This window comes from Propithecus coquereli, unplaced genomic scaffold (genome assembly GCF_000956105.1).
Source record: "Propithecus coquereli isolate 6110/MARCELLA unplaced genomic scaffold, Pcoq_1.0 Scaffold336, whole genome shotgun sequence".
Taxonomy (NCBI): Eukaryota; Metazoa; Chordata; class Mammalia; order Primates; family Indriidae; genus Propithecus; species Propithecus coquereli.
The window spans coordinates 1,616,970-1,630,773 of NW_012149019.1; the positions used below are offsets into that span (position 1 = coordinate 1,616,970).

General features: G+C 40.7%; 1 protein-coding gene across 3 annotated transcripts in view; it reads right to left on the reverse strand.

Moving 5' to 3' along the window:
* The window catches only part of DDC (dopa decarboxylase (aromatic L-amino acid decarboxylase)), a 75,872-nt gene that overhangs the window by 38,976 nt on the left and 23,092 nt on the right, over positions 1-13,804 (reverse strand). For all 3 annotated transcript variants that reach the window (XM_012650638.1, XM_012650637.1, XM_012650639.1), the window contains exons 5-6: positions 10,222-10,356; positions 9,190-9,333 (exon numbers count right to left, since the gene is read on the reverse strand). In XM_012650638.1, coding sequence (XP_012506092.1) covers positions 9,190-9,333; positions 10,222-10,356 — 279 coding nt within the window. The remainder of the gene's footprint in view (positions 1-9,189; positions 9,334-10,221; positions 10,357-13,804) is intronic.

The following is a 13,804-nucleotide window of genomic DNA, read 5'->3' on the forward strand; positions in this document are numbered from 1 at the left end:
TTCCACATGAATTAAACCATCATCAATAGAGAAATCATCTCGAAGCTTGTCTTTCTTTGCCTTTATGACATAAAGACGAAGCATTTCTACACCGTATTATTATATATGATGAAAAATGGATTATTTTTGACAATTGCAAGCATTTGGCACAACGGTTGGATCAAGATGAAGTCCACAACCGAATATTCATCAAAAAAAAGCTAACAGTGTCTGATGGTCCAGCACTGGTGTTATCCACTACAGCTTCATGAATCCCAGTCAATGGATTACAGCAGATGTCTACTGCAACCAATTGGATGAAATTATGAGGATGCTTGTGATTAAGTGGGCGAGATTGGTTCATAGAAACAGGCCAATCCTCTTGCAAGACAACGCTCGACCACGCACGTGTGGCACAAACAATGCTGCTCAAACTACAGCAGCTGGACTTGGAAACTCTTTGTCATCCACTGTATTCACCAGACCTTGCACCAACTGACTACCACTTCTTACAGGCTTTGGACCACTTCTTGCAAGGAAAAATTCAATTCTTAACAAGCCTTTTGTGATTTCATCGCCACTCACTCTCCAGGCTTCTTTGCTGCTGGCATAAACAAGCTACTGTTAAGATGGCAAACTGTGTCGATAGTTAGGGTGCACACTTTGAGCAATTGTACTGCTTATTGTTTGAGATATTGTAAACTACACTTTTGATTAGAAGTTGGACATTTCATATTTAATGAGCTATAACTTCCAGGGGATTAAAAGGGCCAACACCCTTTCCCTCTACCCTCCATTTTTCTTTTTTCCTTTTGTGAGATACAGACATTAAGGACTGGATATTCAAAAGCTACAACATACACAGCGGAAAATAAATGTACATACCCAGGGAAAGACAGGCTCAGAGAAGACTTGAAAAGACCTTAAGTTTATACCTAAGTCTGATCCTCGGCATAGGGACAGTCTATAACAATCAAAATAAAAATAGAAAACAGTAAACCCTGGGGAAAGAGGAGAATCTTCTTTTCAGAATTATCATATTATTAGATTCAACGTTGTTTTCTACAAAAAATCACAAATCATAGCAAAGAAACGGGAAAGTATGGCCACTGAAAGGAAAGGAATAAACCAACAGAAACTGTCTCTGAGAAAGATCTATGACAGATATGCTAGAAAAGACTTTAAAACAATGTCTTAAAGATACTCAAAGAACTAAAGGAAAGCATGGAGAGAGTTAAGAAAATAACATATGAGCAAAACGAAGATTATATTTCGTTCATACAAATATTATTAAATATTAATAAAGAATATTAATAATTAATATTGATAAAGAATATTAATACAGGGATAGAAATTCTAAAAGAAACAAAACAGAAATTCTGGAGCTGAAAAGTACAATAACTGAAATGAAAAACTCCCTACAGGGACTCAAGGCAGATTTAAGCTGGCAGAGGATAAATCAACTTGAAGATAGGACAATGGAAATTATTGAGTCTGAGGAACACAAAGGAAATAGACTGCAGAAAAGTGAACAGAGCATAAGGGATTTGTGGAACACCATCAAACTGATCAACTGACACACCATGGGAGTCTTAGAAGGAGAAGAGAGAGAGAAAGGAGCAAAGAGAATGAAGAAATAAGGGCTGAATACCTCCCAAATCTGATGAAATGTATATGCTCAACAATCTCCAAGTAGAATGAACTCAAAGAGCTCCACACTGAGACACATAACCAAACTGTCAAAAGCCAAAGCCAGAGGATCTTGAAAGTATCAAGAGAGAAGTAACTCATCACATACAGGGGATGCCCAATAGATTATCAGTAGATTTCTCATAAAACATTCTGGAAGTCAGAATGTAGTGTGCTGATATATTCAAAGTGCTAAAAGAACAAATAAACTCAATCAAGAATCCTATATCCTGCAAAAGTGAGGGAGGAATTAAGACATTCCCAGATACACAAAACCTGAGGGCACTCGTTACCACTAGACCTGCGATTCGAGAAATGCTGAAGGTCATCCTGCAGGTTGAAGTGAAAGAACACTGGGCAGTAACTTAAAGGCATATAAAGAAATAAAGATCTTGTTAAAGGTAAATACATGGGCAATTACAAGAGCTCCTGCTATTATAACAATGGTTTGTAACTGTGCTTTTTTTTCTAACACGATTTAAGACACTAACATATTTTTTTTAAAAAAATGCAATTGTTACTCTAAAAGCTAATGTTATGACAACTTTGTTTTTTTAACTCCACATTTTTTCTACATAACTAAAGGGACCAGTGCATTTCCAAAAATGATTAGCTTATGGTTTGGGAGATACAAGGTATAAAGATATAATTTTGTGACAACAACTACTGAAAGGAGTAGGGTCATGGATGTAAAGAATCAGAGTTTTTGTATGTTATTTAGGTTGAGCTTGTCTAAATGTATATTCTAAGTGTATAACTTTATGATATTCAATGTCATCATCCTGGTACCCACAAAGAAAATAGATATCAAATATATACAAAGTAAATGAGAAAGGAATTCAAACATTTCACTACACAAAAATCAACTAAACACAGAAGATGATAATGCATGAAATGGGGGACAAAACAGCTATAAGGCATAAAAAAACAAATAGCAAAGTGACAGAAGCAAGTCCCTTCATATCGGTCAACCGTGAAAAGAAAGAAAATTCTGGCACATGCTACTACGTGGATGAACTTCAAGGACATTATGCTAAGTGAAATATGTCAGTCACAGACAGATACTAAATGATTCCACTTACATTAGGAAACTAGGGTAGTCAAAGTCGTAGAGACAGAATGCAGAATGGTGGTTTGCAGGGCCTGGGGGGCGGAGGGAATGGGGGTGGCTGTTTAGTGGATGCGGTTTCAGTTTTGCGAGATGTAAAGAGTTTTGGAGGTGGATTGGTGGTGATGGTTGCAAAACAATGTGAATGTACTTAATGCCATTTAACTATACACTTGAGAACGGTTAAGATGATAAATTCTATGTTATGTGCACCTTACTGAAACTAACACTTAAAAAAAAAAGTCACCAGAGGATATAGTGGGGACCAAAATAATGATAATGATAATAAAAGAGCAGCATTACACAATGATAATGATATGTTTCTTCAGGGAAACACAACAATCCTTAATGTGTATGATTCTAACAACAGAGCAGCAAAATACATGAGGCAAAAAATGATAGAACTTCAAGGAGAAATAGATAAACCCAGTCTTAACAGTTGGAGACTTCAACACCCCCTGTCAGAAACGGACAGATCCAGCAGTCGGAAGTCAGGTAAGGATGTAGTTGAACTGAAAAGTACCATCGATCAACAAGATCTGATTAATGTCTATATCATACTTCATCCAACGACAGCAGAATATATGTTCCTCTCAAGCTCACATAGACTACATTCTGGGCCATGAAACATATCTCAACAAACTTAAAACAATAGACATTACACAAAGTGCACTGTCAGAATACAATGGAATTAAACTAGAAATTGGTAACAAAAAGATAACTGGAAAACCCCAACCCCAAAACTTTTAGAGATCAAATAACACATTTCTAAAGGCCAAAAGAGAAGCCTGAAAAGAAATTTAAAAATACTTCACCCTCAACGAAAATGACAACACAATTCATTAAAATTTGTGGGATGCAGTGAGAACAGTGCTTAGAGGGAAATTTACAGCATTGAATGTATACATTAGAAAAGAAGAAAAATCCATAATCTAAGCTTTTACCTTAGGAAACTAGAAAATGAAACAATTTAAATGCAAAGTAAACAGCAGAAGACAAGAAAAGAATAAGAATTAGAGCAGAAAATCAATGAAATTAAAAACAGGAAATCAATAGAGAAAAAAGCTGTTTCATCAAACAGATCAATAAATTTCAAAACCTCCAGACAGGTTAACTAAGAATAAAGAGAGAAGACCCAAATTACTAATATCAGAAAAGAAAATGGAGCCATCACTATTGATCCCATGGACATTAAAAAGATCATAAAGAAATATGCACTCTTTGCCCACAAATTTAAAAACCTGAATGAAATGGACCGATTCTTTGAAAGATACAATCTACCAAAATTCACACGAAGAGAAATAGATGATCTCAGTAAGGCTGTATCTATTTAAAAATTGTATCAATAATTAATGACTTTCTAAAACAGACAGCATCATGCTCAGTTGGTTTCATTGATGAGTTCCACCAAACATTTAAGGACGTGATTACACCAGTTCTCTACAATCTCTTATGGAAAATAGCAGCAAAAGGAATACTTTCTAACTCATTCTGTGAGGCTAGCATTACTCTAATACCAAAACCAGACAAAGACACTGCAAGAAAGTAAACTATAGACCAGTATTCCTCATGAATATAGATGCAAAAATCCTCAACAAAATATTAGCAAATTGAATCCAACAATGTATAAAAAATTTTACACCACAGTCAAGGCTGATTTAATATTTGAAAATAAATTAATATAATCTATATACTATATAATCTATCATATCAACAGGCTAAAGAAGAAAAATTACATGATTATGTAAATAGATACAGAAAAAGTATTTGACAAAATTCAACACTCATTCATGATGAAAACTCTTAACAAACTAGGATCAGAGCAGAACTTCCTCAACTTGATAAATGACATCTACAAAAAACCTACTGCTAACACCTTACTTAATGGTGAAAAACTAGATGTTTCTCTGTTGAGATCAGGAATAAGGTGAGGCTATCTGCTCTCACTACTCCTACTCAACATTGTACTAGGAGTTCTAGCTAATGCAATATAATAAGAAAATCAAATAAAGGTACACAGATTGGAAAGGAAGAAAAAACAGTCTTGGTTTGCAGATGACAAGGTTATCTATATAGAAATCTCAAAGAATAAACCATAAACCAAGACAAAAACAAAGCCCTCTTGGAATTAATAAGCAATTTTAACAAGCTGCAGGATAAAGGGTTAATAGACAAAAGTAAATCGCTTCCTTACATTCCAGCAATGAAAAAAATGAAATTTGAAATAAAAACATATATCATTTCCATTTGCACCAAAAAATGAAATACTTAGGTATAAACCCAACAAAATATGTGTAAGATCTATATGAGGAAAAATATAAATCTCTGATGAAGGAAATAAAAAAATCTAAATAAATGTAGAACTATTCCATGTACATGGATAGGAAGTTTTGATAGTAAGATGTCAGTTCTTCCAACTTGATATTTAAATTCAATGCAATCTCATTTAAAGTCCCATGTTGAGCATGCTGGCAAACTGATTCTAAAGTTCATTTGAAGAGTTTGCAAAAGACCCAGAATAGCCACACAATATTGAAGAACAATGTCAGGGGTTTGACCTGACACTAGCCGACTTCAAGGCTTAGTAAAAAGCTACAATAATCAAGACAGTGTGGTCTTGGCAAAAAAAGAGACAGATGGGTCAATGGAACAGAAATAGACCCACACAAATGTATTCAACTCATCGTTGAAAAAGGAACAAAGGCAATTCAATAGAGGAAAGATAGTGTTTTCAACAAATGGTGCTGGAACATCTAGACATCTGCAAAAAGACGAATCTAGACACAGACCTTACACCTCTCACAAAAATTAACTGGGAATACAACATAGACCTATATGTAAAATTCAAAACTATAAAACTCCTAGAAGGTAGCATAGGAGAAAATCTACATGACCCTGGATTTGGTGATGAATTTTTAAACACAGCACCAAAGGCATAATCCATGAAAGAAATAATTGATAATTAGGATTTAATTTAAATTAAAAACCTGTGCCTTGCAAGAGACCCGGTTCAGAGAATGAAATCACAAGATATAGACTGGTAGAAAACATTTACAAAACAAATGTCTGGGTAAAAGATTGATAACCAAAATGTACAAAGAACTCTTAAAACCCAACAATAATAAAACAATTCAATTAAAATGTGGGCAAAAGATCTGAACACATATCTTACAAAAGAAGATGTTCGGATAAAAAATAAGCATGTGAAAAGATGCCCAACATCATATACCATTAGGAAAATTCAAATTAAAGCAACAATGAGATACCATTACACATCCGCTAGAATGGCTAAAATCAAAAACACTGACAAAACCAAATTCTGACAAGGATACGGAAAAACAGGAACTCTCACTCATCGCTCATGGGAATGCAAAATGGTACAACCACTTTGAAAGACAGTTTGGCAGTTCCTTATAAAACTGAGCACACTCTTGCCATATCGTCCAGCAACTGTGCTCCTTGGTATTTACCCAAATAAGTTGAAAACGTATGTCCACACCAAAACCTGCACACAAGTGCTTATATCACTTTATGAATAATTGCCAAAACTTGGAAGCAACCAAGATATCCCTCAATATGTGAATGATGAGTAACTTGTGGTACATCTACACCACAGACCTTATTCAGCAAAAAAGAAAGAAATTACCTAGCACTCGAAGCCATGGAGAAAACCTAAATGCATATTTCTAAGTGAAAGAAGTCAGTCTGAAAAGGCTATATATTGTATGATTCCAACTATACAACATTCTAGAAAAGGAAAAATCTATGAAAACAGTAAAAAGATTAGTGGTTGCCAGAGGTAGTTTATCTAAAGGTATACTGCCCAAATAAAATGACAATAATGGTTCACGAGGTTTTAAATATATATAGAATTGAAATGTATGGTAATAATAACACAAAAGGTCACAAGGAGGCATAATAAAACAGCATATAACTAACAAGTTAAGAATGAAGAACATGGAATAATATAGAACAATCCAAGAAGAGGCAAAAAAGGAGAGAAAATCAATCATCATAAGAGATGGGCCAAACAGAAAACAAACAGAAAGATGGTAGGTAGTATTGAGATGTGTCAGTAATTACCTCAAATGTAAATGGACATAACAGATAACAACCACCACACTGGATTTAAAAACAGATTTTAAATATAGCAACAACTGTATGCCGCTTACATAGGACGCGCCTTAAATGTAAGAGAACAGGAAGGTTGAGTAGAAGGATGGAAAAACGTGTCATGCAGACACTACGCAATAGCAAACAGATGTCAACAGGGTGATGTCAGACAGAGCAGACTGCAGGACAAGAGGTGTCACTAGAGATAAAGAGGGCATTTCCTAGCAATAAATGATCATTCACTGGGAAAATACGACAATTCTAAATCTGCATGCACCAAATTAATAAGCTTTAAAATGTGTATAGAATTTAACAGATATAAATGCAGAAATAGACAAATCATATCTACAATCATAGGGTGAGATTTTAACATACCTCTCTCAATAACTAATTTCTTTGGTTATTAGAAGATCCGCATTGATTTTATGGTTCTTATTGATTTTTTGTGATTGTATATGGAACTGACTTCATATGTTTTGTGTGTTTTTCCACTAGCATGTTGCTTTGTAAGCCTTTTTATTTTAAGATTTACTTTACAACATAATGCTGTAAGCTGTTCTTGCCAGTGATCTTCTTTTTATATTATTTATGAGTTTTATAATGTTTATGAAATATAACCTCACCATTTTATGTGATGTTTCTCCATTGTTTTCATTCTTCAAACATAAAAGAGTGTGTTTTGATAGATTTATTTTTCCCAAGACAGGATATTCTAGTAAGTCTTAATATTGACACTATAGGTTCAAAGAAATTTAACTGATTTAAGTAGAATCCTTTCAAATTGTACTGAAATTGTGTGTGGAAATTTTAAGGGTAATCTTTCTTTCCACCTAGAATGATGTTCCTTCCAAATCTTTATTTATTTGAGAAATATTTATGGAGCTTCTGCTCAGCGCCCGGCACGCTGTGGGGAGCTGGGGCTAACGCAGTGATTAACACGGGCCCTCCATGCACGTGCATCCTGCTAAGGAGAGCGGCAGCAAACAGACAGACAGAGAGAGGTGTGGCAGGTGGCCAGACCTGCGAGGGAGAAAGATGCAGCAGAGGAGGAGGACTGAGAAAGACGCTCCAGGTGACGTGGCAGGTGCACCTTGATCCACTGGTGGGCTCTTGTCTCATCCTTCAGAATGACTCTGCCGTCACCTCACTCTATGTGCTACCTCTGAACATGTGCCCTTCCACATTACAATCATTCGTTAGCTCCAACTCCTGGGAACTCTTCAGATTACGATAAAATTTTATGTAAAACTAGGCACTCCATGACTTCCCCAGTCACATGTTAGCTATTCAATAGATGGTAGTTAATTTGAACTGACAAAAAAAAAAAAAAATAGAGGAAAAAAGCTTTTCTTGAAGATTAAATCTTAAATAAAAAGTAGTAGATGTTATTAATGTGTGGCCCATAAAAAAGCTATCCAACCTAGATTGCTCTAGCCACTAAGGAATGCCCAGACACCAGAGTGTCCGTCTCAGCATGTTCCTCAATCGTGGCTGCATACAAGAATCTTGAAATTGCTACGAAGTGTTTCTGATGCCTGGCTCCATTCCCAGGGATTCTGGCAAAATTATTCAGGAACTAGGCTTGGCATGAGTATGTTTTTAAAAGCTCCCCAGGTGATTCTCATGGGCACCCAGGCCACATACCATGGGGTAGTGCCATGATTACATTTTAATGGCCATCGCACACGAGGTATCAGTCCCAGGCATGGCATATTGCTAGGGCCATGTGGAGTTATGACAATTCCTACATCAATTATTTCTTCCCCACTGGAAAATGCACATCTGCACACAAGAGAACCAGCACACTATCTGGCTCGTTAGATGTTTTACCTGTGACAATCACTGCTTGCTTGCAACACAACTGTCACAAATGACACATCCTAGTGTCTACTGAGAACACTCGACCTGGGCAGCAAGGCCTATTGGTTTTTATCTTTAATTCAGTTCACTCATCATAATTTCTCATTACTTAGGGCATTTACCATGTCACAAAGGGCTGTCAAGGGATGATAGCACAATGTCCCTTTTAACAAGAAGCAGAAGCTAGATTCCTGGGCTTAGCAGAACCCACTAGACAGGGGGGTGTTCTGGCTACTCCTTGCTGAGATTAAAGATGTAGAATGAGAAATAAATGGAGTCTTTCTCCAGCCTTCCTCAAGGAGACAACATAAATACCACCTGGCCTGTAACTCTCATGGCAGCCTGCAAGGTGGCTCTAGCAACCCAGGGCCCTATCCCAGGCCCAGGCAGGGCTCAGAGACCCCCTTGACACCATACGCAACAAGCGCTATTGAACTTACAAAGAATGGAATCAGGCCAGCCGCCTTGTCTCTCTCCACAGCCTCCTGCAGGGCAGAAGCACGCATGGCAAAGTTGTCATCTGAAGGGATGGCTTTTAATTTCACTCCACCAATTAACCCAGCTCTCTCCACCGAGGAGTGTGCCTGGAAAGGAAGCAGCGGTCAGGTCTGTGCGGTGCGCAGGTATGCGGTTTTGCTTGTGCAGCTGCTACCGGGCCCATGATCTATAGAGAGCAGCCACACTACCCACACAGGGCGCCACTACACACCAGTGGCAGAACTGCTCGTCTCCCCCTCTCCCTACACCTTCATGAAGACCCCTTGTTTCCTGGAGTTGTTTCTATTCGTATGGAATCTTGCTTTTAAATTTAATGGATCAGGCACTAATAAGGGTGAAGTGCTGGGTCAGTATCGGTGAAGAATTCCATTCGTTTGTTTGAACTCAAGAGCAGGTGAGACTCTGGAAAGTACACGTATGAGGTGCACTCAGAGATCCCAGGCTCAAATTTGGGCCCTGCCTCTCACTGGGCGGCCTTGGGCAGCTTGGTGCCACGCTCAGTAGATAGCGTCTGGAGAAAAACCAGCAACAAGGCACCGTCCCTGGACGGCAGATCCATCCTCTCTCAGAGCTTCTCTGAAGTCCTGTCTCACAAAAGCTGCCACCTCCCCCACTGCAGCTCCCCCCACCCCCGCACCACTGTCCCTTGCTTGACCCTACAAGGGGTCTGAGATCACAGAACTTAAATCGCAGATGAACACAGGCAGGTCAACGCTGGTAGAAATGGAAACGGAGCTGGTCTTGGTGAACTCTCCACACATTTAGTTTCTTTCCAACTTGATCTGTCTAGATCCCAACTGGGATGCACCCCTTCCCTTCAGCGCAGGACTCTATCTTGGTGATACCTGACGAACTGTTCTGGATTTGAAAGGATGCCATGTGGTTTTTGTCTTGTTTGGATTTGACATAAAACAAAACATTCAGATCTTGAAGTCTCGATGGGACTTGGGGCCATGCACCCCCAACACCCTCACCTGATCGGATGTGTAGGCCACCAGCTTCTCCATGATGGCGCCCGGCGTCAGCTCCGGGGAGGCCGCCTGCAGCCGGCGGGTCACTTTGGTTCGAGCAGCCAGCAGGGCAACCAGGGTGGCTTCACTGGCACTTCCCTAAATCCAAGAGAAAAATCCAAATGATACTCAAATATAGCAAAGGAATCAGTACCTTAACTGCAGAATATGTATTATTTTATGTCCATATTTTTCTTAAAAGACGAATCCGAAATGATAATTTCACTCTCCTTGCACAGGAGAAAACTAACACTTGTGAACATCTGAGACTGCCGCGTCAGCTCAGTGTCAGTTTGACGTTGCTGGGTCCAGTTTATGCAATGGTGACCGCGGACATTGCTGAGCACTCGGCGCACAGTAGGCACTGGGACAGCAGCCTTGCAGGCATCTTCGCACGGACTTCCCCCTGCCTGGCCTGGAGGACTCTCATGTCTCCACCAGAGGAGACTGGCCCAGGGCATCAGTGTCCAAGCCCAGCTGCGTGTTCTGTTCATAAACACTTGGACAGAGAGATTTGAATTTGTTTATAAAATGAGGATGCATTTTCCTTGAGACTCGGAAATGCCTTGGAGGATTTCTCTTAATCCTTAATGATATAGGCTGAATTGTGTACCCTAAAATTCACATGTTGAAGCCCTAACCCCTAGGACCTCAGATCGTGACCGTATTTGGAGATAGACTCTCTAAAGAAATAAGTAAGGTAAAATGAGGTCTTATGGCTGGGTCCTAATCCCGTCTGACTGGTATCCTGATAAGGAGAGGAAATTTAGACCTGAGATCTGTGAATGCACACAGGGAAGACCGTGGGCACACAGGGAGAAGGTGGCCATCTGCAAGCCGCGGAGAGAGGCGTGAGGAAAAACGAACCCTGCTGACGCCTTGATCCTGGACTTCTAGTCTCTAGAACTGTGAGAAGACAAATTTCTGCTATTTAATCCACCTAGTCCGTGATATTTCGTTATGGCAGCCCTAGCAAACTAATGTCAACAATTTATTTTAACAGAGTCGTAAAGAACTGTTCAAAGTTCACTCCTTTGAGATTGGGGTGGGGCGATAAAAGATAACAGATTCAGTGCCTGCTTATGTTATCCCATTTAATTTGCAAAATAATCCCATTTTTGTATTTTCTCATCTTCAGGTGGGGAAACTGATGGATATAAAGGTTAAATGTCTTGTCCCACATCAGCAGCTGGTGTGGGGCATGGCCAGGAGAGAGCTGCCCCTGCCCTTCCTGGGGTGTCGTGGTCCCCCCACATCTGTGAGCATTTTCCCTCCTGAGCAAATCCTAGAGGAAACCAGCAGCTGACCAGTATTAACATTAGAAAGGACAAGTACAAGAAGGTAGCTTTTTGTTGACAATGAGAGAGGTTTACAAGATTATAGAGTTTTACAGGGAAATAAATAATATAATAATTATATAGAAATGCTAACTTCCCTCATTAACATTTTATCCTCTCTTCATTGATCTTGATTTCCCATTTTGATTTTACCATTCCACTACTTTTACTTATTCTTTTGAGCCAACTCATCCTTGCGGAGACGGGTGATATTTAAAGGTTAGTACATTTATGCATGTCTCTGTAGCTCTAACGCATGAGTTCAAATACACAGATGTGAAATTCTCTTCATCCAGCATCTTACGTGGGTATGTCATTTCCCTCAGGCCGTATTTTCATGAGCAATGATTTTAGACATGGTTTTGACCAGGTTAAAGAAACTTGGCTGCAAAGGTAAATCAGCTAGCCCAGGAAGTCCAGCTCCCCGAGGGCGCATAGTGTTCTGCCCTCCTCCCACCCACCCCACCATCCCTCCCACATGGCTTGTTTCCTGGCCCCCCAAAACCTACACACATCTTGTTACCATGGGTCCATCCGTTCTCACTGGAAATGTGACATGAAAAGCCCATGGAAAGGCATAGCCCCTGTTCCCACCCTCGCTCAGGTGCGACTGCAGCTTCCCTGTCTAAACTCTACCCTCTGCTTGAAGTCTCCAGAACCCAAATGCGCATTCTCTAAACCATATTCTCAGGAAGGCTTTGCATAGCCATGCCAGTGCATTATGGGTTTTCCTGTGGGCTCCGTCCTTGTCCTGGGAGAAAATTCCCCTTCTTAAGTCAACAAAAAGTGTTTAAAAATAAAAAAGTGCAAGGAAGCAAGTTGTCAGTAGAGCGTCCAGGACCGCGCAGCTGCAATGCGGTGCGCCAGAGCACACCCGGCATGAAGGCAGAGGGACCTCGCTGCCGGTTGCTGAGCAGATCTTCGCGAGGGAAGCGTCGGGAGGGTGGCCGTGTGGTGAGGGAGCAGGGACGACGGCTTTGTGTGAGGGCAGCACGGGTTGCCATGGCAAGCCCCGTGCAAGAGGCAGAGGGAACGCCGGTGAGATCTGATGCCTAGGCTGCCGATGCAGGGAGCAGAAATGTCCTCTCATCCTCTGGTTTGTCGAGTGTCACCCCACACACAGCGAGAAATTGGTTTTTCTTCTGCAAGAGCCTTCAACCTCAATTAGGAGACCATGTCCACAGCCCACATTTTGTCCAGCCTCACAGTGACGATTTGCCTTTTGACTCAGACGCCGTTTCTGCACGGATGCCCGGCAGCTGTGATTACAGCTCCGAGGGGATCAATACGGCCACTCTCGGGCTGTCACCAGGCCCTGGTGCTCTTTGGGGCCTTGCTAATTACTGACAATCAGCCTTGTCAGCTGGGAAGGGCAAGCTGCTGGCCGCAAACACAGACCCCTTTGCCTGCTTTTGTTCCACAGTGAGTGGATCGGGCTCACGGGAGACTGCGTGGAAGCCCAGGCTGAGAGCTGCCAGGACCATTCCTAAACTAATTGCTAGGATTTCCACTGACTCTCAAAAATGGGGTTGTCTTTAATGAAAAGATAATTTAACCTCTGCTTAGCATGCACACCTCTGGACACTAACCCAAGCAAACTGTCAGGGGCGAGCTGGCCTAACACTCATAGCTCTAGTTTTCTTTCGTACTAGCCTTGTTTTTAATTAGTTTTTGCCCCGGTGCTACCTTTGTGGGCCTCCATTTCCTCATCCACTAAAAAGATCTACCTTGACAGTCTCCCGGTCTTCACCAAGGGGAAGTGCAGCAGCTGGGCGTCGGCTGGGGCAGTATGCGGTGGCCCTTCACTGAGCCAGAAGAGTACCTGTGACGTCCTATCTGTGCTGTGGTCTTGGCCAAGGAGGCTTCCCCAGCCTCCCTGTAAACCATCCTGGGGAGAAGCGTGCTGCATTTGCAGGGTCACCGTTGCCGTTATATTTAAAAGTCCAGTGCGCAGCATCACATCATAACTTTGCTCACAACATAGCTAATGTTCCATTTCCATCAGCCCCCCACTCAGAACCACGTCCGCATTATAGAAAGTAAGACAACCAGAGGATGGGAGGGACATGCACCCAGGGAGTGGCTCTGAGCCTGCCCCGTGCCTGCTGGTCACAGAGAAGGCATCAGAATGAATTAGAGTTCACATTCCTGGGTCCACCCAAGACCTGTCGAATTCTAATCTCTAAAGGAATTGGCATCGTAAACAAGCT